General features: G+C 37.7%; 3 protein-coding genes across 4 annotated transcripts; all 3 read right to left on the reverse strand.

The window, feature by feature from the left end:
* Positions 1-3,448: 3,448 nt before the first annotated feature.
* On the reverse strand, positions 3,449-13,697 carry LOC100893975. Of its 2 annotated transcripts, none has more exons than XM_030988023.1 (6): positions 13,549-13,697; positions 9,774-10,512; positions 9,166-9,228; positions 7,615-8,016; positions 4,841-6,113; positions 3,449-4,426 (listed from the first exon to the last, which is right to left on the reverse strand). In XM_030988023.1, exons 1-5 carry the CDS (start codon positions 13,557-13,559, stop codon positions 5,961-5,963), a joined length of 1,368 nt encoding a protein of 455 aa, XP_030843883.1. In that variant the 5' UTR covers positions 13,560-13,697; the 3' UTR covers positions 3,449-4,426; positions 4,841-5,960. The 2 variants fall into 2 exon arrangements, with proteins under 2 accessions (XP_030843883.1, XP_030843882.1); XM_030988022.1 differs by having other exon boundaries at positions 9,774-10,515.
* A 5,595-nt stretch (positions 13,698-19,292) lies between these two features.
* On the reverse strand, positions 19,293-19,946 carry LOC105439096 (secreted acidic protein 2-like). The gene has a single exon (XM_030988340.1). The coding sequence runs from the start codon at positions 19,944-19,946 to the stop codon at positions 19,293-19,295; it is 654 nt and encodes a 217-aa protein (XP_030844200.1).
* Positions 19,613-23,585, reverse strand: LOC115924970. The gene is made up of 4 exons (XM_030988024.1): positions 23,232-23,585; positions 21,529-21,753; positions 20,654-20,764; positions 19,613-20,118 (listed from the first exon to the last, which is right to left on the reverse strand). Exons 1-4 carry the CDS (start codon positions 23,327-23,329, stop codon positions 20,004-20,006), a joined length of 549 nt encoding a protein of 182 aa, XP_030843884.1. The 5' UTR covers positions 23,330-23,585; the 3' UTR covers positions 19,613-20,003.
* Positions 23,586-27,246: the final 3,661 nt, after the last annotated feature.

Consider the following 27,246-nt stretch of genomic DNA (forward strand, 5'->3'; position numbering starts at 1 on the left):
ATGTGTTGTTTGAGTTGCCCAAAAAGTTGCGACTAACTTTTATACTTTTTCTCCGCGAGCAAAAAGTATTGGCAAGGAAAGTTAGGGGATGGCGTCATTAGCTCTACCCACTCCTAACTGTTCATTGCTCCACATGGTTGTGTTTACAAAATTCAGTTTCTTGCTAGACTTTGTAAACAGTCGTTGTTGTCACATGTTTTTTTATTTACCTCTAAGATATATATGTTTAATAAGGAAATATAGAAATAAAGTACCAGATGCGTAATTATTATTTTTTCTGTTTTCGAAACCAGATACACGACATTTAATGTGTTTATGCTAATTTAATTTGCTAAGGTGTAAATCAAAACTATCACAAAGTGTCTGCAAACTAGACTACCTGTTCTTGTACGGATGTAGGCGGGGCTCTCGATCTCACACTTGATTGGTTGTCTTGATTCGCAGGATTAACCCTCATAAAGAATAAGAAGCTGACGATGAAAACGAGACTCCGCGTACTCAAATGCTACGTGTATCCAGTTCTAATGTATGGATGTGAAGCTTGGACCCTGACATCAGACCTGAGAAAGCGACTGGAAAGTTGTGAAGTTTGGTTCCTGAGAAGGATGCTAAGAATTTCATGGACAGAAAGACTTTCTAATGATGAGGTATTTGCCATAGCAGGAACAAGACGAAAGTTTCTGAATAATATAAGAGGTCGACAGCTGAGCTTTTGGGCCATGTTATACGGAAGAATGGTTTGGAAAATCTTGCACTGACTGGAAGAATCGCGGGGAGGAGGAGTAGGGGTAGAAAGAGGATTCTGTAGATGAGTAGCTTAAAGGTAATACAAGGTTTTGGTATGGGTCATGAATTTGGTTCAAATGAAAGTATTTGAAGCATATGCGATCCTACATTATTCAGTGATCGTTGTCGCGGTTGAAATCGAGTCTAAAGTTATGAAATTTTAAATAATAAACTCTTTATGTTGTATAGCTCCCTCTCAAGGTCAAATTATTAATAAAGCTATAAAAACAATGTGTCTTGACTAAAATCGACCGATTAGCTATTCCCGTTTGAAAATTATATATAACAACTACATATTCTGAGATTTTCTTGGTCGCAGCTACCATTGTAAGGCCGTAGGAGCTTTTGAAATTTATCAAAATTTACCGGGAGCACCGGTAAATTTTGATATTCAATTTTTCTCGAAAGCAGGAGTGTTTTTAGGCGCTAAATTTTCTAGTGCTTATAATACATCCACAGGGGCATCCAAATATATCAAAATGGTAAAGAATCACTACCCACCCAAATTTCAAAATTTCCCCAAACTTTGTATTACCTGGAGTGGGATTTCTGAATGTGGAATTGATCTCAGGGGAGAATGAATTACTTCATAGAATATGGGATACAGAGCTGTGGCACTCCATGGTCGCCAACGTCTCAGGACATGGCACGTACAGAAGAAGAAGAACTCTCATAAGAGGGTAATACACATTATCGCAAAGAGTCAAAATCGAGCAATGAATGAGTAATCAATATTCTTGTGCATCACTTTTTGACGCCAAACTTTATTCACATGATACATGAGTATTTAGTTTTACCGAACATAGGCATAATGATTATTACAATTATGGGAAAAAACCATTTGAAAGATACATGGAAACAATATCAATAACAGTACAAGTCGGAGGGGGGGGGGGGGGGGGGGGGAGTGAGCACTAATTAAAAAAAAAATTGCCTTCGGAAATGTGAAAATCACGCCGGCCTAATATTTCGCTGAGTGAGGGTTAGTGTGCGCACTAAATTAAAAAAACCAAAAATATAAAATGAAATAAAAATCAACATCCCCCTTGAGCAAAAGAAAAAGGTAAATTTGTGGTTAGCATTTATTTTATTCGCCAGGGTTGGGGGCCCATCGCAATAATGAACAGAAAGGTCAAAATCAGACAAAGCTGTTACTTTAGTTTCCGGTAATATGGTCTTACCTTGGTTTTCTGTTTATTCTTGCGATTTACCTTGATGAGTACAAGACGAAAAGCTTTAGGATGTCTGTATTAATTGCTGTTCTTCAATTTTGTGCAATCATCTCTAAAGAGGAGGAGGGGGGGGGGGGGAGAAAAAATATTTTGGGAATATGTATATAAAGAGGAACATGGCACATTTCCCCTTGTCCCTCCTTCGAATTTTACATGGTTTTAATTACACGAGTGTAACATTCTTCTTATACAACATTTTTATGCCTCTTTATCTCACAATGCACTTCCAATAACAAGAACTTAAGATAGCTTTCACCATCATTATCATCATCATCATTACAATCACCTTCACCATAATCATCATCACCATCATCATCATCATCAGCATCATCATCACCATCATCACCATCATCATTATCATAATCATCATCATCACCATCATCATCATTACCATCACCTTCACCATAATCATCATCAGCATCATCAGCATCATCATCATCACCATCATCATCACCATATCATCATCATCATCATCATGATCACCATCATGATCACCATCATCATTATCATCATCATCATCACCATCATCATCATCAACATCATCAACATCATCATCATCACCATCACCATCATTATCATAATAATCATCAACATCATCATCACCATCATCAACATCATCATCATCATCACCATCATCATCATCATCATAATCACCATCATCATCATCACCATAATCATCATCATCATCACCATCATCACCATCATTATCATCATCATCATCATCTCAATGAAATATTTTGGTAAACGTATCATCCATTCGAATTTCGACACTCCCAATGGATTTCTTTGGAACCAGCAGATCCGAAGAAATCCATTGGGAGTGTCGAAATTCGAATGGATGATACGTTTACCAAAATACCCTGCAACTCAGTCCATGTTTATTCAATGGTTTAATACTAATCAACGAGAACGAACTAACGGTACTAACACCACATTAAAAAGCAGTAATGTTGGTCTAAATGAGGTGGGTGGGGGGGGGGGGTGGTGATCGAGACAAGAAGAAGTGGAGAGAGGGAGGCAGGGAGTGTTATCCTGGAGTGAAAGTCAGCCATTCTTCGTCAGAGTGCGGACTGTAGGCGGGGCTGCACTACTTGTAGCTACTTGCGCCCTCTATGTAGTAAACAATGCCTAAGCGGTGACCATTGGTCCCCATGGTCCCCTTTTTCTTATGTTAATTGAGAGCCGATTTGATGAGATAGCTATCTGCCAGTGACCATCAGTGAGGTCTAATCCCCTGGCCAAACTAGTGCAGAGGGGCTTTAATAAATGGTGTTGATGATGATGAATGAAATGCCCAAGATTCGGTATATAAGGAGATGGTGTGGAGTCGGTTTGGGGTTAAACTGAGCCAGGAGGTTTGGTGTAATGGTTTTAGACGTAACGAAATATATAACAAAACTAAAAACATCACATTCGAGTACTACGACAAATAATGTCAATACATGTAGTTTATTTTTAGAAACACTTTGCAAATTTGACCTTACGTTTAATTTCATCATTCAGACCTGCATGAACATGTTTATTTGAAGAACACAATTGTTTTCTAAATGATGAACCATAAACAGCACAGATTGACAACAAAGAGTTTTACATTCGTTACAAAACATCATTAGAATAGAAACTTCGGCTAGCACCCTGTAAATTGCCAGGCAACGATCTTGATCTGGTGGTAGAGTCGCTGCCTGGCATGTTTTACTCCCGCTGGTTCCAATACTTTTTCTGACTTTGTGTTTATATACAAGCACGCGATCTTATTGGGTGCAAGCCGAACTGTATTTACAGATTGCAATTACTCCCAGAAAAACTTACATCCAAATATTACGATAGATCATAACAAAACACAAGGCTTATATTTTTTTGAAAAGGTGAAGATTATAAGGTGAGAAAGTGGGGTAAAAACTAATGTCCTTTGGCAAGATATTGATCTATATTTGGTACCCGGTAGGATGCGAAAGCTAATGGGGTTAGATTAGCAAGTGTGCGCTTGAAAAAATGACGCTTCGCTGGAATGCTCCTCAGGGAGTCGAGAATGTGCATACATTGTGTGCAGGTAAGCCGGAATCCGATGACCGGGATGATAATATATATCTGCAAAGCGCCTTGAGAGGGGCTTCGGTCATGAAAAGCGCTATATAAGAACTATTATTATTATTAAAACCAACCAAGACAATATAATATTGCATGTGTGTTTGTGAAAGATACGCAATCATTATTCAATTATGCACCTGCGGTACATTCTGTGATACACAGGTTGAAGCATTCATTTCAAGGGGGCAAGCAAAAGCTATTCATGAAGCACCTCCATCCCTTTGGCAACGATTATTCTAACATGCAGGAAGTTGGACTTCTCCATGATTAAAAGATCTCTGGACATTTAGGGGTGATTTGTATCATGTACCATCTACGACCTGGTATATTATTCCAGACAGTTCCTCTGACAACGTTATAGCGTGACAGGTACTCAACTTGATCCAAATTTCCGGGCTCGATCTCCTAGTCACCATCGAAATCATTCTCTACTTCCTCAAGACAAGGACTGTTCCTGATCTCCAGCCATGTAGTCTTCCAGGTACAGTTCCTTGAACCTTGAAATTAAAAAAATCTTCCAGCAGCTCCTAGAGACTATCCCGGGTTGACGTTACGTTGTGAATCAGTGCAAGGCGCTATTTAGTCCAGAATCTGGCTTATTTAATTTTGATCTCCACCACACCAACGCTACCTCCCCCTACTTACTTGCTACCAACCGATGATGGCGTGATCATTAAATTAGGACGCCCGGCGGAGAGCATAATTATGAGTTTGTTGATAACGCCATCTTCAACGGCTTGAATCAAGTGTGTAGGGAATTATAACGGACCGGGCAGATTCTGAGCTAGGCGCTATGGTGAACAAAGAATAGTGCATTTCACATCTACAATACAAACTGAGCGTGCACCGTGCGATTAAAACCTGCTTTTATGTTAAAGGAGAAGTCCATCGTGATATCAAGGTGGTTTGGATGAAATGTTGAGCAAAAACCGATCAAAAATAAGAAAGTTATGAATTTTGAAGGTGCGATCAATTAAACGCAAGTTGACAACTCTGGGAAGTGTCTCGCGAGTTCCCCGCCCCTTTACCCTACACTAAAAAACAAAACAATCATACATTCACCCCAAGATGATTAATGCAAATATGCTTGCTACAACCCCTGTATAAAACGAATCTATTCCGTTATCAATAACTAAGAAAATGAAAGTTTATGATTTTTTTTGTTGGTACAGAGTAATTTGGAGATTACCTCGCAACATACGTCACAGTGTTGCCAATTTGTGTTTCACTGATGACAACATCTAAAATTCATAACTTTCCTATTTTAATCGGATATTGCTCAAACTTTTAGTTATTTGTTTCCCTCATTTCTCTGCCTCATTAAAGCCCTACTGCACTTCTTATAGCTACTTGTGCCATTTATACAGCAAACGATGCCTAATCGGTGCCTTTTGGTCCCCCGTGATCCTCTTTTTCTTATGTTAATTGAGAGCTAATTTGATGAGATAACCCTGACCTGTCAGTGACCCTGCTTGCAGGGAGATCTAATCCCCATTAAACCTAACTAGTGCAGAAGGGATCTAAAACTAACTTATCAGTGTGGACTTCCTCTGTAAAAGCATGTGTGACCAAAAATGATGAAGGGTGCATCGTATGGACGACTGGTCGTGCGGCCCTTCTGAGTTGTTGATTTTGACAACAGGTCCAATGGTAGAACAAAACCTGAAAGTAGGAAGTGTAATCACCTGGGGGCGTTTCACAAAACTTGCCATCAGTCACAAATGACAATTTTTGTTATAAGCTACTGAAATCTTTGCTTCTGATTGGTTATCAGCAGATTTGTCACTGATTTTTGTCATTTGTCATTGAAAAAAGGCTCTGTGAAACGGGTCCCTGTTGATGTCAAGCTCAAGGTCAACTATCGAGATCATCCTCTACCTCTTCAAGATATAGGCCGTTCCTAATCTCAAGTTCCAACTTGCGCTTCTTGAGTCGTAGGATCTCCTTGTTCGTTCTGTAGTTCTCCATCTTCGCTAGGTGTTCACGCCGTTTGATCTGCATAATTTGCTGAAAAATAAGATAAGAGTATTATCTAAGTTTCGATACATATGTTTATTATAAAGCAAAATAAAACGACCCAGCAAGATTAAGGCAGAGTAAAGGCAAGATATATATGGACAGAGATGTAAGATAAAAAGTATATTATCAAGCAAAATAAAACGACCCAGCAAGATTAAGGCATAGTAAAGGCAAAGCTATAGATATACAGTCAAACCTGCTTTAGTGACCACCTGTCTACAAAGACCACCTGTCTACAACAAGCACATGTTTTGTTTCCCTTGAAAATTGTTTCTCATTGAAACATGTACTAAAGGAACCTGTCTACAAAGACCACCTGTCTACAAAGACCACTTTTGTGTTTCCCTAGGGCGGTCGCTGTAGACAGGTTTGACTGTATATGGACAGAGGTGTAAGATAAAAAGAGGCAATAAAGAGGCAGACAAATATTATTAATAGTTATTAGATTTTGAGAGAGAAAGAGAGAGAGAGAGAAAGGGGAGGGGGGAGGGTTTATATATAATAATGATAATAATAATAATAATAATAATAATAATAATAATAATAATAATTACAATAATAATAATAATCTTTTAAAGTCCACTCCAAATTTTATTAAGTTAAACCGAAAATGGAAATTCTTTTTGTCCAATTGATCGTGAGCCCGGCACCCACTGAGCAGCGCCAGGTCGACGTTGCTCTATCCATTTTTGTTGAAAGCCAACCGAGGTAGCAGCAACTCCCGTCTTTTAACGGTAAAGACCAGTTTTGGAAACGCCCCAATTTCAAAAAATGAAATGGAAGCTCTGATTACCAATCGTGTGAAAGAATATGTTTTGACTAATACATGATGATAAGGGAAACCGCCTACTAATTGATATATTGGTAAATTAGTTTATCTATTGGTGTGTGAGAGATAAACGCACGTGTCGCGCACGTGTGCGTAGTCCCATCTACATCTTTCTGTGTACAGTGATTGTTACTTTACCGTCATCGAAGACTAGGTCAAATTTCTTATCATTTTGATGATTCCAGAACCTTGCAGTATACTTATATGCAAGATGATCAACCTTTTCTGATCGATTCCACAACGTTTCTTTCACAATGCAATTGCATGACCAAAACTGGTCTTTATCTTTAATGTCTTTTGGTATGACGCGGTCGGGGTTCGAATCCACGACCTCCCACGACCAAATATTAGCCGGGGGTTGGTAAACTTGACTCATTAATACATTGTTTCTTTGTGTGCGTGTATGTGCGCGCGTGTGTGAAAAGGGTAGGCACTTGCCTCTGCCTTGGTTCAGGGAATAGAGAGAGGGGATAGGCACAAGTGGATGGTATCTTTTGAATAATGGGATCTGATTTTTTTTCAGATTTGGTCTCAGTGAGAAGTTACAATAACTGTTACAAGCTACTGAAATAGTTGCATTTGATTGGCTGAGAGCAAATCTGCCATAGAATCTAAGATTTGTGGATAACAAGTTTTATGCCCTGGAGAGTATGCACTAACCTTTCTTTTCATCAACATTGAGGTCATTTTCATGTCATGCTCCTTTCTTGCCATCTTCAGCATCTCCTTCTCCAGCGCGCTACATTCTTTGGTCTCTGTACCTTCCAGGTCGGTATCATGCCCTTGATCGTGATTATGGAGTAGAGCGCCTTCACCCCCTTCATCCTCCACAGTTTTGAGATAATCATCCGATAGATGGCGCTCTTGGTGTTGGCTATGGATCTTGATCAGTTTTCGTGCGCGGATCGGCATGTGGTGATGTAGGTTGTTCTGAGGGATCGCCGCGCGTGCGACGGTAGCGTGCGATGTTTCCGCCCTAGGACATACGGGGTCTTCGTCTTGAAGATATGTTCTTGTCGGGTCCGATGGAGGACCGTCTTCAAGCCAGCCGTCGCCGTTAGACTGTAACAGAAAGGGAATTAAACATGTTATTTACGTTTATGATGAAAGAATCCCGAACGCAATCTTATTATAAGAAGATTCACAACAACCTCATTATATTATAGTAATTTTCCAGATCCTCATTTCTGTTTTCAGCCATGAAGTAGTAATGTTTACTGACCACTGCACCACTAAGAATTACAAATCTAATGACAAGATAGTTTCCTGCGCCCAAAGGTGTTTGTCAAGACGACGGTTCATTGCAGCTACAAAAAAATAATCTAGAAAGAACATGGGAAAGCATAAAAACAGATCATGGAGCACATTTCTACCAGCTCTCAGTATTGCCATTAAAGCAAAAATAGGGCATCGACTTATTTTACAAGGAAGAAAAAGAAGAAGAAGGAAACCTGTAATTTTCGAAGAAAACACATCTTTTGGGCTAACTAGTATTAAGGATGATGGGGAAATTTATTTGCACAAGGGGCATTGAGACCAAACAGCCTGAGAGACCAATGCACGTCCTAACAGACGACAATGGCTCTGGACCCTGTTTCATAAAACTTAATATCACTCACAAGTTACAAGCTACTGTTATAAGCTACTGAAATCATGGCATCTGATTGGCTGAGAGCAAACTTGATATCAATAACAAGTTACAAGCTACTGTTATAAGCTACTGAAATCATGGCATCTGATTGGCTGAGAGCAAACTTGATATCAATAACAAGTTACAAGCTACTGTTATAAGCTACTGAAATCATGGCATCTGATTGGCTGAGAGCAAACTTGATATCAATGACAAGTTACAAGCTACTGTTATAAGCTACTGAAATCATGGCATCTGATTGGCTGAGAGCAAACTTGATATCAATGACAAGTTACAAGCTACTGTTATAAGCTACTGAAATCAAGGCATCTGATTGGCTGAGAGCACATTTGTCATAGAAATGAAGCCGTTGTTATGGATAACAAGTTTTATGAAACAGGCCCCTGGTCTCCCGGGCCTTCTGGCCCTTCTCGAAGGTTTCACGAGACAGAGAACCATTGGGGAGGACCTGTCGGTGTCGCAGGCTTCTCTGAGGGTTAATGAGACTTGCATTAATGACACCCGTGATGTTGGTCAACCAGTACGTCACAAAAAGGATGACTTAACCAATTTCTACGTACCTGCGTATTTGAATCATTGTCTCGAATGTCATCATAGAACCGTCGACAAATATCCTCAGATTCCTGGATAAGTGGAAATTAAATGAATAGAAGCAGTGTGATGATACATGTAAATGTACTTCTAAATTGTAATAAAGCGAATCCTCATATTCAGTTTTATAATTGGTGAGAAAAAAATACCTGGGTTTTCAGAAAACGTAAAGGATGGCACTTTTTCTCTAATATATGCAAGATAGTTTTTCTTCTGTAAATGGGTTATAACGTAAAGAATTGTATTTTGCCAAACAGTATGCTTGGAAGACTCCCAGGCTAAATAAATGCATTAATCAAATGATCATATAATCATGCACCTAAAAGAGACATGTCTTTGTATTGGATTCCAGAAACGAACATACTGCAAAACATTATCTCCAGTTGGTCTGATGACATCCCTAACTAAAATTGGACGAAGGGTAAGGGGGCGTATATGTAGGGGCTGGGGTTTAGAGACAAGTTGTCGGATTTCTGCAAAAGGGGTATTACCACCAGGTATTGTCACTGGCTATAATTTCCGTTTAGCAGTAGGGTAACTAAGTGTCGTGCCGGTACTAATCTACAAACATACTCACTTCAAGCTTAATGATGTCATCATCAATCTCGATCACTTCTGACTTAACAGCTTCCGATGCTTTTCTCGGTATGGCTTTCTTCCTGCGACTGATGGCGAGTTCGTCTACCTTGCGGACGGCTGTAGAACTGGAAGTCTCTCCAGTCCTGCTCTGTTCCTGGACCGTTCCTGGACCAGGAGAAGTATGGACCTGGTTCGAATCACTCATCGTACATCCTACACGCCGACCAAGATCCTTGATGGGTGCCTCCATGTTGACTCGATTAAGCTTCACCTGCAATTGACATGGTGGAGGGAAAACCGTCCTTGTTTCGTGGTTAGGTCTAACGACCAGGACCGGAGCCAGAAGATCACCCTCTATTCCTACCAGAGTACTCATCTTCCTTAGAAGTGGGTCCGTTATAACATACCCAGGTGTGTTATACTGTTTAGCATTGAGGCGGAACTCTCGCTTACACCTTGCCTTCAGGTTCTTCCAAAGCAGTCGTAACTGCTTCTCCGTTCTTTGGCTGACCTCTTGATGCTGGTTGAATTCCGTGTAGACAACGCGCCAGATGCGGGTGCGGCGAAAAATGGACAAGGTGTCGTTCTCATCCACCAGTTGACGGCCATGTTTAGAGATCAGATCAAGGAGCAGAATCTTTTCGTGGGTGCTGAAGTTCTGACCTTTTGGTTCTAGGGGTAGGGAGCGCTTAATCTTGATTGGAGGTTGGCCGAAGCCCCCGTGTTTGTCATGTTTACTACTGAATGTAGAAAGGAAGAGAGGAGAGTAAAATTTAGATCTCTGTTCAAAGAAATCGCTGTGAAATGATTAGTAGTCTTATCAAAGAAGCTTTGTAAGGACTATAAGACAAGGGAACACACAAATATGGCTTTAATTGACAGACGTAGTTTATCAAAATCTAAGAAACCTGATGAGAAGATATCTGATCATTAACCACAATGTATTGATTTATTATTTTTTTAAGGGAAAGAGGGGGAGGGGGGGGGGGCTCATAAAATTGTAATTTGACTTTTAAACCGCACACAAACGCACGCACGCACACCACATCAACCCACCAAAATATATGCAAATTATATATATACATACAATAAATGGATTGAGGGGGGGGGGGGCAAATGAGAAAACAAAGCACCATCATACTATGAATAAATCTCTCACATATTAATACAATATCTCAATATCAATATTTATAAGATGATGACGTAGATCCTAATCAAATGATTGGTTAAGTATGTGATCAGGCATTTATTTTGCCTAACGCGTAATTCGGATAATGACCGTTCATTATCCAATAGTAATGACCGGTCATTGTCAAAAACATGTTATTAAACATCATTTTATAAAACTAATAAAACATAATCTCATAAAAAATGGAAAAAACATCAGTTTGTTCGGGCATTAATAAAATTACCCACACTAGGTACCTTCAAAACAGTCCAAACACCCTCGGCTATTTCAAAGGTACCGTACGTCGTGTGGGTAATTCTTACTAATGCCCTCACTGCTGTGTATTGTTTGTATATAACACCCACATACATAAACCCTCGATACCAAACCCATCACCTAAGGCTAATCCACCATAGGCAAATTAATGCTATTAATATATGTTTATCAAACGCTTATAATTAATAAATGACACATATTTGTAAAGCTTAGATCCTCCTCTTTCATTTGATGCAACATATATGATGCATATTTCACGCATGAGTGATTAATATCAATTTGAAGAAATTAGGGATCAAAAACTCATTTTTTGGACGGTATCTAATTTTCAAGAGAAAATCAAATTTCTAGAAAGTTCATTCTCTGCCCTCTCATGTGACACCTCAATCAGGAAAAATGAGTTAGGAGTAAATTACTTCTGTTTGCTTAAAGTAATGCTTGCAATTTCCATAATTTGATTAAACGAATTCGTTTTCACTGACTGCCTGTCGTAGCAACAAACAGAGTTGACAAAAGACTTAACTCCGTTTCGTTGAAGATCAGCCATAGTCGAAAGAATTCATGCATCATTGAGAGTTCTATTGAACAATGAAGTGTTTGGAAGATTTTTTGGTTCAAAGTGTAATTTGTAATGGTGACGGAGGAACTTCCAGATTAAATATTTATATATTATATATTATACATGCATTCACAAATGCACACCCACACGTATGTGTGTACGTATCGTGTACGTTTATTTATATATATATATATATATATATATATATATATACACACAGTCATGTAATGTACTAGAAGGAAATGATTGTAATTACTGACATTGAAATACAATGGAAGTAAATTCAAGCGTTCGCTATCATTTGATTTTTGTTATATAAACCAAAGGAAAATTAATGTTTTTTCAATTTAATTCATTTATTTATTCAACCATCAAAATACATATACAATCAAAATGAGATACTTCAAAAATTTAACAGAAATCTAACACAATGATGGTTTGGTGAACCCGGAGAAAGCAGGGCTTATAAAAAAAGGGCCACCAATTGAAATTCATAAAACGATCAACGATACTCATACAAGGAAATTCGCCATCGAACATTAATATAAATAAGGAAAAAAAGAGAGGAGTACTCTTTTTGCAGCACTAAGCAGCCAAAGATTTCTCTACGTGTATACATGAGGACAAAGAGCGAAGAAGAGCTAACAAGAATATCAAGAACATATTATAAAGTAGTTAAGATTACCCTGCTTAGCTATTTGAATCTGGAAATTGTTGAACTTTTTTAAATCTCGTTGGGGAGTTTATTTCATGACTTAGGAAAATGAAATTTAAATGAATTTGAGGCAACAGAAGAGCGAACCTGAAGTGTATTAAATTACTTTGGTGAGTATAGTAAGAATGAATTGAGGAATTCAAAACAAAGATATCTCTAGATTAAGAGAGGAGGCAAGATTTTGACGTGAAATATTTACATGAACACAAGGGAATTCAAGGTATGAAGTCCTTAAATGGTAATATATTTGACTCTGAAAATAAAGGATTTATATGACTATTGCAAGCTAGGAGCATCACAGACAATTCGTATTGCTTTCTTTTGTAAAATGTATAATTTGTTATCTAAATGAGTTTAAAGGTGTGACCCTAGACAATATTACCGTAATTTATATGAGGGAGTAATGATATTGTAGAGAGTGGTGAGAATGGACTTAAAAGAAAAAGTCTCAATTCAGAGAGAACAACAATAGATCTTGATATTTTTGTACAAACTGAGCTAAGATGTGGCTTCCAAAAAAAAGATATTCTTTCAAAAAAATTACACCACCCACCCTCCCACACAATACATCAGCACAGATCATAAAGTTCCCAATGTACACGATACGCACGACCGTATAAAACTGTTGCCTGTATGTAAAATGATAATATCTGATCGCAGACTATCAAAGTATATATTTCCCAACAAGATGCTTAGACGGTAGGCCTACTACTGGCGTCTGGTATTTAAGTCTAGCATTAGCAATAACATATACACGGCCGGATATGGTTCTTAGGTGACTGGCCGAGCATACAGCCAACAGTGCGTATCGTGTGTATTGGGAACTTCATGATCTGCGCTGGTGTATTGTGTGCGAGGGTGAGCGACACAGCGTATGTGTGTGGATGGACATATTGCGTGTTCATTCACACACTGATCCTTCGGTGCATTTTATACAGCGGATCGCGCAAGATCGCCCGAATCCGAATCAAATTTCGTCGCTTTAGGACGGAAATCCAAACTCAATTAGGTGAAAAATAGATGAATAAAAGCTATATTTTAGTACTTGAACATACCTGAAATGCATTGATGGATCACCTCTGTTTGTAAGCACAATATAAGATCCTATCTCTATTTTGATGTCGGTAGAGTGTAAATGTAATCCAGGCTTGTTGATGCTGTGTATGGATCACATACAGTGAGAAAGCCAAGCCCCATATAGCAAGCTCAGGTACATATTAGACTTATTACAGTCGCGTATAGGTGTATACATGTTATGTGTATATATTTATTTATACTCCCCCATTTTACATTTCATGTTCTCCCCTGCACATATTGTCATATAAACGTATGTACACTCGTAATGTGTAATGGCACATAAGAGGCCAGCGGAAAAAAAAAAATCAAGAACAGTATTATTATAGAAGTAATAATAGCCACATTCTCATCGTTTATATATTAACGATGATTATCTATCATATATTTCGTATATCATGAGCATTTACAGTTATTCTGAATATTTCACACAGCTTGCTCCCTTGAATAACGACTCCAACGAAGCATGACTGTAAGCCGTATTCATATGGGTTCAGGCTGAGTAGCCGGAGTGGGAGGGGGGGGGGGGGAGGGGGTACTCAAGGGAACAATATGCCCCCCGTGTGTATAGTCAATAAACAAAGGAGTTATCCCCCGAAGGACCTAGGTGTTCATGCCTTAACCTTACTCCACCCCAGTTAAAATACGTGACTGTGATTTAGGGGCGGTTCAGAAAATCTGTATATATGCCTTCGCATTCCTGAATCTCGATACTTTAAAGAAAAGGATGTGATATGCCGAAACTGAAAGAATCACTTGTGAGCTTTCTCTACGATTTCATTCCTCCGTGGAAGAGTAATGTTCAATGTAGAAATGTTTCCTGAAAAGGATTCGGCTTCACATGCTCTAATATTCGAATATTAATTAAAATACCTTATTGAAATACATGTGTATATAAGTGTGTAGTCCCACATACTATTCTGATGATACAAAACCTCAAACCCCTATATTATTATTATTATGTACCAACTTACCAAGACATAATTTGCCTTTCCCGATGAATTTTGTTTACAATGCCATAGCGTGACCAGAACTCAACTTTATACAGGTATATAAGCCAGTTGTTTAGAAAAAAAAGGGAGCGACGTCATAATCTGAATGTTGTCTTTCCATGAACACATTACCTCACAACATTTTATTAGCTCATGTTCTCAATCTAATCATCCTTCATGCTTCGTACTTCACGTTTCATACTTCATGCTTATATTTACGTTCTTTCCCTTCTCGTTAATCCTCTCTCTCTCTCTCTCTTCCTCTCTCACCCTCTCTCTCTCTCTCTGCCCTCTTTCGTTCTCTGTATCTCTCTATATATTCATTTTAAACCAACTTTGTTATTGATAATTTTTTTTTACTTCTTTCATATTTTCCATTTTTGAATAATAATTTTTCATTTGTCCTCTACCTCTCAATCACTTTGCTTCGTGTTTCACATTTTACTTTCATCCTCTACCATTCACCTTCCCATCACTCACCTTTATTTTTACTTTTCTTTTAGTCTTCGTCTTGAATATCTCATCACTATTCTCCAGCTGTCAGCATTTCTCCCCATTTTACTTATTATTTATAAGTTATATGAATGTAACTCTCTCTTGCTTATTGATTATGAGTGATTTCATTTGTTGTAAATATTTCCATTCTGCTGTTAATGCTACATTATGACAGAATGGCGATAGCAAAGGAATGGAAACTCTTGTTATTTATTCAAACGCATGCGCGAGTTCGATAGCGTAACAATGGGAAGCGTGACATTCCACTTAGCTTTGAAGTTCCATGCTCCGAGTCGTTCTTCCACCAGTGGCGGATCCGGGGGGGGGGGGGGGGGGGGGCCCGGGGGGCCCGCCCCCCCCCCTTGAGAAAAAAATCATGTAAAATCACGTGATTTTTACCTTTTTGGGGGTTGGGCCAAATTGAAAAAAATGTGCTCACTACCCCCCCTCCCCCCCCACTGAGCGAATTTTTGACCGGCGCATTTTTCAAATTTTCGGGAGCAAAAAAAAATAAAAAATTGTGCTCTGTACCCCCCCCCCCCCCACTGAGCGACTTTTCGGCCGGCGCGATTTTCAAATTTTTGGGAGCAAAAAAAAAAAAAGTTGGGCCCCCTCCCCTAAGAAATCCTGGATCCGCGCCTGTCTTCCACTGCGGGGAATGTCGGAGGCCAGGCACCAGTTTCACATTTATCGAATTACCGGCGAAATTTAAGTACAAATTATAAACTTTATATGGGGATTGTATTGGGAATAGTGAATTAAACAATTTTTTTTCAAATTTAGTACTCCGCCCTTTCTATAATTTGTGTGACAGAGTTGGTAACAAAAAAATTAGATCCTGAAAAAACTTAATATTTTAGGAAATACGAATATTTTGCATGTTGTAATGTCCCGTCATTTAATCCATGATTTACAATCTTCGATAACTTTAAGTTTGCTAATACGTTCTTTCGCGTGTTTAAAAAAATATTTTTGCCGTTGAAAAAAAGTATGAAATTACAAAAGTTTGTGTTCGCTTGTCCAACTCATTACACATTTAATAATTAATGAGAAATCGTCGAACGGAACAGCGAACGTTTGCTGAGATAACAATTTTCTGATATTTCATATATTTTATATATCGCATAACTTTGCGGCTGCTTATGATATCGAAAGTCACTGTACACAAATTAATAATTAAACAAAGAGACATTATATTACAACTAAATTTAAAGTACAAAAACAACTCCATGTAGTAGGTAAGCATCAACAAAGAAAAACACACAACAACAACGAGGTTGTGAATATATCATGTCCCAATAATTTGGGGAAACGCATATTATTTAAAGTTTACTTATATCAGACATGATAAAAGTGGTTAAGTGATTGAAATAGACAACATAGGATGTCTAAAAATAAACAACAGTCTAGTAAGCCTGTGTCATCGACTTAAAAGTTCGAATTAATTAATTTAAAGCTTATCAGTACTAGTGTAAAGGAGAGATTAGACCAACCTGCAAAATAAACAACTATAGATACACTAGTAAGTATATTTCAGTTCGTTATTCAAAACCCTCTCTGTTTTTTATAATTATTTTTACTAAAGATTGAGAAATATTATAAACTGAACTATTGAGCCATTTGCCCATTGAATACAGTTAGCATTGAGACCATTCTCTGTCTGTTTCCATAAACATACAAAGTAATAAGCATGTATAAAAACGGGATCCCAAATGTGAATAACGACATGATAATTATATATGATTAAAGACATACACAAATACTGTTACGTAGCAATACATGTGCATGCCAAAGTAAACAGGAAAGAAAAAAAAACACGCCACAATATTAGAGACAACACAGCCCGGTAGAATGCATTACATAGACAAGGAAACCACTTTGTTTACACAAAACCTACGCAATGCCCCGATTGTATCAATATAAAATAAGGGTAGTACAACACTACATTAGAGTAAAAAGCATGAGTATGTCATGAGTATAATGGCAAAGTCACATCAATTGACAGATATGTCCAAAAAAGACATATTAATGTCGTAGTACTGTAAAAGAAAAGATAACAATTATGTCATAGTGATTTAACAATAGAGACAGGCCAAGTTAAGGTCACATTAAAATCACCATCAGTATAATGGTATGGTTTTACCACATTAGTGTAACAATATGAAATATTACCGTGCAATAGTCACAGTGAAGATATTATAGAGGCCAATGTGATATTAATTCAATTCAATTCAATTCAAATTAGGTTTGATCAATCTCTTCAAAAAGTCCAATGACTAAAAATGTGAGTTTACATTAAACATACAATCATATAAAAAACAATAAATACATATATACATATGAAGAAAAGCATAGCAAATGGGAAGAAAAAAAAATCAATAAATGTTTACATCAAAACATCAAAGCAGTAACAAACAAAAACAGATTAAAAAATATATATATATAAAATATTGCTAGCATGTCAGACGAGAGTACTAAAAATAAAGTAATTCAAAAAAGATTGAAGCTTTATGATAAAAAATGAAGAAAATGAGGCCTTCTGTATTGTTACTGAGAGAATTATTGTCATAGGCAAATCAAATGTATACAGATACGTGAATTCAATTAACTGTAACATAGGACAAACTGCTATAAAATGCAATACAAATTCCATCTAGACTGATGATATAATGAGTATTAAAAAGTATTAAAAAGTATCAAAAAGTATAAAAATTGGAATGAGGACATTTTCTTGTCTCAATATTGTTTTACTACAGACATAATAATAAATGATCATCATTCCCAAATGTTGCAGATGTTTCATAAGTAATGGGCCGTGGTGATTTATATGCGTAGTACATGTGTGTTCCGAAACACATGCTCCTGCAACAATGGCTCCACGATAATTTCCCACACTGACTGAATTCTTCAACCCTCCATCTAACACTATGCATGTACGTAACCCTTAACCTAACATTCGAGTTCAAGTTCAATTTAACTAAATTTCAATAAATGCATATATACAGCACAGGCGAAAATCATTATACATGGAACCATGGGTATGATGTAGTAGTTCAAGTTCAATTGTATGTACACACATACATCAGAAATACAGCACAGATACAAACCATTATACATGGAATCATGGGTATCATAGTAGTTCAAGTTCGAGTTCAATTGTATGTACACATATACATCAGAAATACAGCACAGATACAAACCATTATACATGGAATCATGGGTATAATGTAGTAGTTCAAGTTCAAGTTCAATTGTATGCACACATATACATCATAAATACAGCACAGATACAAACCATTATACATGGAATCATGGGTACCATGTAATAGTTCAAGTTCAAGTTCAATTGTATGTACACATATACATCAGAAATACAGCACAGATACAAACCATTATACATGGAATCATGGGTACAATGTAGTAGTTCAAGTTCAAGTTCAATTGTATGTACACATATACATCAGAAATACAGCACAGATACAAACCATTATACATGGAATCATGGGTACAATGTAGTAGTTCAAGTTCAAGTTCAATTGTATGTACAAATATACATCAGAAATACAGCACAGATACAAACCATTATACGTGGAATCATGGGTACAATGTAGTAGTTCAAGTTCAAGTTCAATTGTTTGTACACATATACATCAGAAATACAGCACAGATACAAACCATTATACATGGAATCATGGGTACCATGTAGTAGTTCAAGTTCAAGTTTAATTGTATGTACACATATACATCAGAAATACAGCATAAATACAAACCATTATACATGGAACCAAGGGAAACATAACAGACCAAGGCGGTCTTGACGAGTTATTCCCCTTATATGAGATATCTGTCGGAGGAGTAACAACCCTCTGAAAACTCAAAATATAAAGCCTTGTAAATCGGAAGTTGTCGACCTAAAACTAGCTATTGACTTATTATTGACATAATCGTATGTGGAGTAAACATATTTATGATAATTTTGCATTAATAAAGCACGGTTCATCGCCTATATAGGCGAGCTGATGGGGGTCCACATGACACTTTATATCGTCACCGTAGCTGCGGCAAATTCGGTTTTAATATGCTTGTATGCAATACTTAAAGGGAATATATTTGTAATTCCTGTATATTGGCATTTTACATTCATTCAGCTAACCATATAAATATTTTGTATATCATATACGATAACAACATAATTGCTTCAACGTTAGTGCAACCCCCCCCCATAATATTCCTATGGTTCAATAATTACTATTAATGATTGATTTATTGTCATAAATGGAACAGAAAGAAGTAAACATTGAGTAGACCTGGGTTACCGAACTTATTGTAAAACCCGTCACCAAACTCGACATGTGAATGATCACCAGACTCTTCATTTTACCATGACATCTGATTCGCCAGGAGCACGCTGACTCATCATCCAACTCGTCACCTGACTCATCATCCAACTCGTCACCTGACTCATCATCCGACTCGTCACCTGACTCATCATCCAACTCGTCACCTGACTCATCATCCAACTCGTCACCTGACCCATCATTCAACCCGTCACCTGACTCATCGGACTCGCCAGGAGCACGCTGAGGATCATCATCAAACCCGTCACCTGACTCATCATCCAACCCGTCACCTGACTCATCATCCAACTCATTACCTGACTCATCATCCAACTCGTCGCCTGACTCATCATCCAACTCGTCACCTGACTCATAATCCAACTCGTCAACTGACTCATGAAATGAATGTTCGTCAGACTCGTTATCGCAATCATCTCCAGATTCTTCAACTGAATGCTCATTAGACTCGATATCAGAGTCATTGCCTTCATCCTCAGGCTCGTCATCGTCATTGGAGCCTTCATCTCCCTCAAGCCTAATAGCGTCGACATCCATATTCATCCAACTATATGTTTCATAATCTGAATCTTCGCCAGGCTCTTCATCCTTTTGTCAATCTCCGCCTTCCTCGTAGTCAGACAGGTTTAGATCGCCTAGTTCCTCTTCTGGTGTCTCATCTGACTCTTCGTCTGAATATGAAATGTCGAAGTAGTCGTATGAGTCAACTCTGTAAGAAAGTGTACATCAGAAGGAGAAAAGAAAGGCGGTTTTTATTAAACAACGACAGGAAAAACCTCAAAACTCAATACGACAATCATGATTTTTTTTCTTGTAAAAGACTGTGGTGGTATCATGAAAACTTTTCAATATGTTGGTGAAGTAATGTTAACTAGCATAACAAATATGAGTATAGGGCAATTCCTTGGTGAATTTCTGCGCAAACCTGGCTGCGTATTCATGCAGTTTTAAGGCACATCTGCGTCAATACCCATGAGAAGTGTCTATTCAGGGCAATTTCCTTTTTGACAATAACAATTTCAGTTCCATAAAAGTAAGTATCGACTTCAAAATACAGGCCAAGGTGTTCGAGGGCTCTTTAGGGGCTGTTCTCCTTTTTCCAGATTCAACATTCATTTTTCATGGACTCCAGTCCGTGCTTTTATAGTTTTTTTACGGGCTCAGAATGGAATCTACTTTCTGCGCCTTCGAATTATACCAATCATTGCCAAAGCTTTCATGAGTGTATATTATATATTGCTTACGGTCTATACTCCACCTCTACTCTGAAGACTTTCTCGTTGTTGATTTTGTCTCTGAGGGAAAGCAGTTCATCCCGGCCTACAGTATTAGCCTCCCAACTCGCCTGAAAAAATCTGTGAGATAAATATAGTCTTGTAAGTGATTCTAGTTGCTTAGACGTTGTTGTGTCTTCATCGCAATTTCACATAAGTTTATTAAGAATGATGGAAATGGCAAACTATTGATTTCTATGGGCAGCAAATGTTGAAGGGAACTGAATTGAATAGTACCCATTTGCAGGATACTTAATCACTATCCACTCCCTTTCCCAATCGATTTATTTTCCCTCTCTCTTTGTTGAAATGTATCTTGCTGCCAGCTTCCTCTCTAACATTTTTTGTTCAGTTTCTAGTGTGTCCCTCATGTGTATGGTTCATTGTTTTACTTGAACATTTCTGATGCAATTGTCGTGCCCCACAATTAACCAAATCATGCGGACTTATATAAATTTTATATCTAGATAATCATTAGAAAAAATATAAGACATCGCACTTTTTCAAAGACAGATAGAGTGAGAGCTGGTATGATAAGATTCTGGGGAAAAGAGTAGGGGAGGAAAATGTGGGAATACTTATGCATGGCAGGAAATACCGTATGTTTATAGTGGAATAGAAAGAGAGAGAGAGAGAGAGAGAAAGAAAGAAAGTAGATGTGTATGTGTGTGTGTGTGTGTGCGTGTGTGTGCGCGCGTGTGTTTGTGTGTGAGTGTAAGAGATACAGAGAGAAACAGAGAGAAAGGGGCTGGGGTGAAAGAGCAGTTGAGAGAGGATAGGTTAGTGGTAGGAAAGGACTATTATAATGCGTGGCATGGTATAACAAAATAGAAACACAACCTCACCTTACGCTCTTCAATTCTCTGAGGACTCGAGTCTCTCTCAGTGATTCCAAGATCTGTTTGAGGGTTGCATTGCCCAGGGGAATTTTGAATGTCAGCTTGATTAGTTGAGGGAAGACCCTCACGAGGTGCTTGAACATTGTGCTGGGCTCATCTTTGACCGGGTAAGGCATGAGACTGGGTCTGCCAACGATGGATAGCTCTGTAACTCCTTGGAACCCATGTATGCTTTTGTTATTGATGTTCGAAGGTGTAGGATATTTGAGAAAAGAAAGTAATGAGAATATCTAAAATACGAAGCTCTAAGTATATACCAGTTGATTTAAACAAGTGGACATGCAAAGATATCGACATGTTGGGGTCCCACATGTGCTTTATAACATATATCCTGAAACAAAACATGAAATAGGGAATTTTAGGGTCAATGCAATAGGCTATGACCTGGAAACTGGCCTACCTGAACAGCCATTTACATGAAAAAGATTGAATCAATTAATTTTGCCTAATTAAAATAAATAAATCATCAAGTATTGAATATCCATCTTGCACAAATTATAAACTTGCCACTTGATCATAAACGACTAGACTAATATAATTTACAAATCATCTCATTCATAAAGTTAAATAAAACTTTCAATATGGCAATTTAAATATTATGTTATGAAGGCTAAGAAGGACCTACATAGGTTGAATAGAGAAAGGGGAATAAGGAAGAGAATGCAACTGGATTAGTGTGTTCGTTATTATTTATCGTGTGTTCGTGTATCTCTCTCTTTCTCTCTCTCTCTCTCTCTACATATATCTTTTTCACTGACACACACACATTATAGAGACAGAGAGACAGAGACGGGGGAGGGGGGGGGGGCATAACATGAACATATCGTCGGTGGGGTGACAAAACCTCGTATCTCAATTTTTTGAGACTTTGATTTGTTTGCATAATTTTGTACCTAATAGGCTAATGGCCTTCGGCACCACCTGATAAATCCATGGAACGCCTCCTTCTCTGTTTTTTTCACAAATTCCACACAAACACCCTTAAACTAATTGCTGGAATTATGCATATGTCACGTATGTCCTATTTGTGAAATTTAAACGTTAGCAGTTTCCTAGTAATTTGAAAGTGAGTTACGAGGTTTTTGCGTTTATCTACATTGAGATACGAGTTTTTAGTTTGTATTCAAATTGAGATACAACTTCTTACTTTCAACCTCGTAACTTTAACCCCTTTTGAAGCTGCACTGACAAAACTTCGTAACATAAGAAACGTAATTCTTTTTCCTCGTAACTCACACACGGCCTAACAGTACCGAAGTTAGTGTATTCAAATCCTCGTACCTTATTCAACCAAAACCTCGTAACTCATTCAGAGTTGAAAGTAAGAACTCGTATCTCAATTTGAATACAAACTAAAAACTCGTATCTCAATGTAGATAAACGCAAAAACCTCGTAACTCACTTTCAAATATAAAAACAATTATTTTACTGTATTTCAACAATGACATTAAAAATTGTATAAATATTCCAGTTTTAAAAAGAAAGGACGGTGTCACAGCACTAAATTTGTTGAGACAGGAATTTGTTTTCGCTCTCCTGAAAATTCATGATTTTTGAGAAACGAGGTTTTGTCACCCCACCGACGATATGAATATACGCAAACAAATGGACACGTATCAGTCTATTAAAGAAAGAAAGAAATCCATTACCTTTGGATGAAGTCTAACCCGGATTTATGCGAGATGTAGATAGATAACTTCTCCACACTGTCAAACATTTCACCACATGACTGCAATGCAATCACCATGTCATCGTCTACTATCAACTCACACAGAGAGGTATGATGTGTTGTGCTCTGATTATTACCCTAAATCAATACAAATATGAACAAGCCGTTTTATAATCTATATTGTACACACTGTTGTCAATAAATTTGGAAGACCTCACTAGTCACTATGCTGAATAGAATCATCAGACAGGCCGAGTAGATAATAGGTCACACATTAAACTTTAGAGATTTTTTTCGAAATAGGATAGTACAATGACAAACATAGGATAGTACACTAGGATAGTACAATAGGAAAAATCGATCCTAAAGAATAATCAGGGGGTGGGGGGGGGGGGGGGGGGGCCTGCTCTCTTGATTCATGTTTTTATGTCTTAAATAGGTAGAGGTGTTGTGGTCGAGTGGATACGTCGCCGGACTGTCGATCACAAGGTCCGCGGTTCGAGTCCCGCCGCCGCACTAATGTCCTTTGGCAAGACATTGATCTACATTTGCCACACTCCACCCAGGAGCGCCAGAAGGGTTAAATCTGACCGACATGAGCGCTATACAAGGACCCACTATTAAATATTATTACATTTTTCAACGGCAGGCATGGTGTAATTGATCGAGGGATGGGTAATGCTTTCCACGGAAAAGCGGTTCTGGTGCTCACCTATAATTATATAATTATTGTTACCGATGGACGTGATAAACATATGTTGTTGAATGTGGTTGATACTGATGATGATGATAAAATAACAATGATTATACCTGTACATAATAATAGTTATAACAATATAATCATGGTGATAATAATGATAATATTAATAGTAATAATATTAATAATAATAAATGGGATTATAAAGCAATTATATTAATATAATACATTATTGTTACCTGTAAACAATTATAATCTTTCTCACTTGGTATACATGTATATTGTTTTTGATAAATGAATACATCTTTGTTTCATTATTTATGTGTTTTTTTTTCTTTTTTTTCTGTCAACTCAAAATTATTTTATTGAATTTGTCTTTTTGTATGAGTATAGTATCTGTTTAATGTGTGTATCCATATATCATGTACATACGACAAAACTTATGAACCTTATGAGTATTTTTTTCTTATAGTCCGGCAGCCAAATCAGATTGCTGACACTCTGTCAACCTTGAGCAATTTAAGATATATGACGTCATACAAAATGGCCGCCAAAGTACATGATTTTTCTCTAAAAATGAATAATTAATATATAATAAGGATTTTTCTACAATTTTGGGCAGCCACATGTGTGTATTTCTCTAGGACCATCACTAACACATTGTTTCGTGATGTTCCACGGCCATAGATGACAAGCTAATTTGCATATTTTGAAATAGCGCCCTCTTTAAATATATTAATTTTGCATAAAGATAGTCCGGCAGCCAAACCCAGATTATTGGCCTAACCTTGTTTTAGGGTCTATAGTTTTTTTTTCAACGGATTTTGATTGTCTAAAGCTTCTATTTTAAGAATCCAATAGCTGACACTCTGTCAGCCTTGAGCAATTTAAGATATATGACGTCATACAAAATGGCCGCCAAAGTACATGATTTTCCTTCAAAAATGAATAATAAATATATAATAAGGATTTTTTTCTACAATTTTGGGCAGCCAAATGTCTGTATCTCTCTAGGACCATCTCTAAAAAAATGTTTTGTGATGTTGCATGGCCATAGATGACCAGCTTATTTGTATATTTTGAAATAGCGCCCTCTATAAACATATTAATTTGAATAAAATATGTGTGCCAGCCAAATGCCAATTTCTTAAATCTATGTCACGTTGAAATCATATTTAACTCTTATCCTGCCACAGGGCTAATCCCCCCAGTGCCAGATTTATAACGAGATAATCGGATTAACGCGATGGTACTAACAATAGCGCGTGCAAAACACTAGGCACAGTCCAATGGGCATGAACAATAACTGCTATTACGAATGTTTGCTAGCATGCAAGAAGCAGCGTAACAATAGCGTGCATGCAGCCTCATGGCAGGCTATGAGTTAATGCTTTTTTGGGGGGCAACAATTGCAGTTGTGCTGCATTCATCTTTCATGTTGTTTTGTCCAAATTTAGATAGGGTAGGTGTGGGGAATTGGAGACCCTTAAGCACATGTGCATAATTTACATAAACATGAACAATGTTACACATACAGAAAGTTTTGTATTCTCTTCAGTAACCTTTTCTCTTTATTTGGTAACAAAATTGTGGTCATGATGTAACTGATTAATAAGATAACAATGATTAATGACGCCATCGCCAAAGGTCTCTCATTACCTACATGTGTAGGTAATTAGGGACAGTTACAAATCAAGACATTTTAAATACAATTTGAATGAAAATGGGATTGTTATAGTTAGTTCAAACACTTTTTGAAAGAGATACATGCAGCCAATGAACTTACTGTAAATTTGAAACGATTTTAAAACAATGTGGCCCAAAATATTTCTGTAGTTTTTTGTTTACACTAATAAAGGTGCTTTAAATTATGTTTAAATACTTTCAGAATAATGTTCTGGTCATGTGACTTTTACATTGATCAAACTTACAGCATAGAAACAACTTCTTAAAATGAAATGCATTCAAATTAGAATGGTGACACGAACGACCAAATATGTTTCATGATAGTGCCTTTCATCATGAAATGAACAACTGGGGGGAAGTAGGCCCCCATCTTGGACCTGGTGTCCCCCATTGCCTACACACATTTCTGATCAGACACCATTCATAATGTGCATTACAACACCAATTCACAACACACAATGGCCATAAGTTTTCTATGATGGTTGGCACACTTCATAAACTTCCTTTTAAAACTGATTGTTAAGAGCCACCCCTAAATCTGCATACACCACAACATTCAGTGAAAATTGTTTTTTTTTTAATATCTGAGCAAATTTTTACGATCAAAAATGCTTATCTTGGTCAATTTTGCCAATTTTCTCGGAGAGAGAACGCATTGTTGTCTTTGAAATGAATTGGATAAATGCAGTAGTGTTGTTAAAGGCCACATATGGCGCTATAGCAATATTGGAGCCAACACGGACAGACAGTGATGGGTTTCAAGCTTGGTGGTCTCCAATTCCCTACACCTACCCTACATAATTATGTCAAGAAACAAAAATGGCTATGAAATAATTCATTTTTCATCAAATCGGTGAGAAGTGGTTTTACGGCACAAATTATTATTCCATTGATAGGCTTTATTTAGACCAGCATTGCTCCAACGTCAGTGAATGTGGATACAGCAGTTGACATCTGTACTAGACAGATGCATGAGTTTCAAAAGAAATTACCTGGTGGATTCTATGACAAAATTTCCAGAAAGTTCAAACCATGGCAGCCATGAAGAAGTCAATAAATGTTGGGGTACGAAAGTCTATGAAAAGTTGATTTACTGCAGAGGAATAGGACTGCAGGCAAGTTCAAGAGAGGTCAATGCCGAGGACATTTTGTCATAAGAGCTTTCACCAGTCCCAACAGCACTCTTTGATGATTCTGGAAACGAGCACTCCCATGTCAAAGGCGGACTTATAGAATTTGACAAAAGTTGAGATGTCAGGCAGGCATGAGACACTGGAACGACCTTGTACAGTCATTGATGGTTGTGCTCTACTGTGGATGAAAACCTGATGATGTTTGCTTGGTGTCTGACAGATCCAAGAGTACCTAGAGGTCATAACGGGTCGAGAGTCTTCCAACTGAGTCCCGCGTCACTGCTGCCCTCCAAGAAACTATGTCTCACTGTTCGTCGTCGTCGTCGTTGTCATATAGATCATGGCTCACCCTTGTGACCCGTTTGATGAGACCTTTCGATCGGCATCTGTCTCCTGCAATCCGGCGGTAGAGTGTATTTAGAGGGTGGCTAGTGATTTCCCTAAGGTCGTCACTCCATCTGAGCTTGAGTCTTCCTTTG

Source organism: Strongylocentrotus purpuratus, unplaced genomic scaffold (assembly GCF_000002235.5).
Source record: "Strongylocentrotus purpuratus isolate Spur 01 unplaced genomic scaffold, Spur_5.0 spur5_scaffold_17, whole genome shotgun sequence".
NCBI classification, from domain to species: domain Eukaryota; kingdom Metazoa; phylum Echinodermata; class Echinoidea; order Camarodonta; family Strongylocentrotidae; genus Strongylocentrotus; species Strongylocentrotus purpuratus.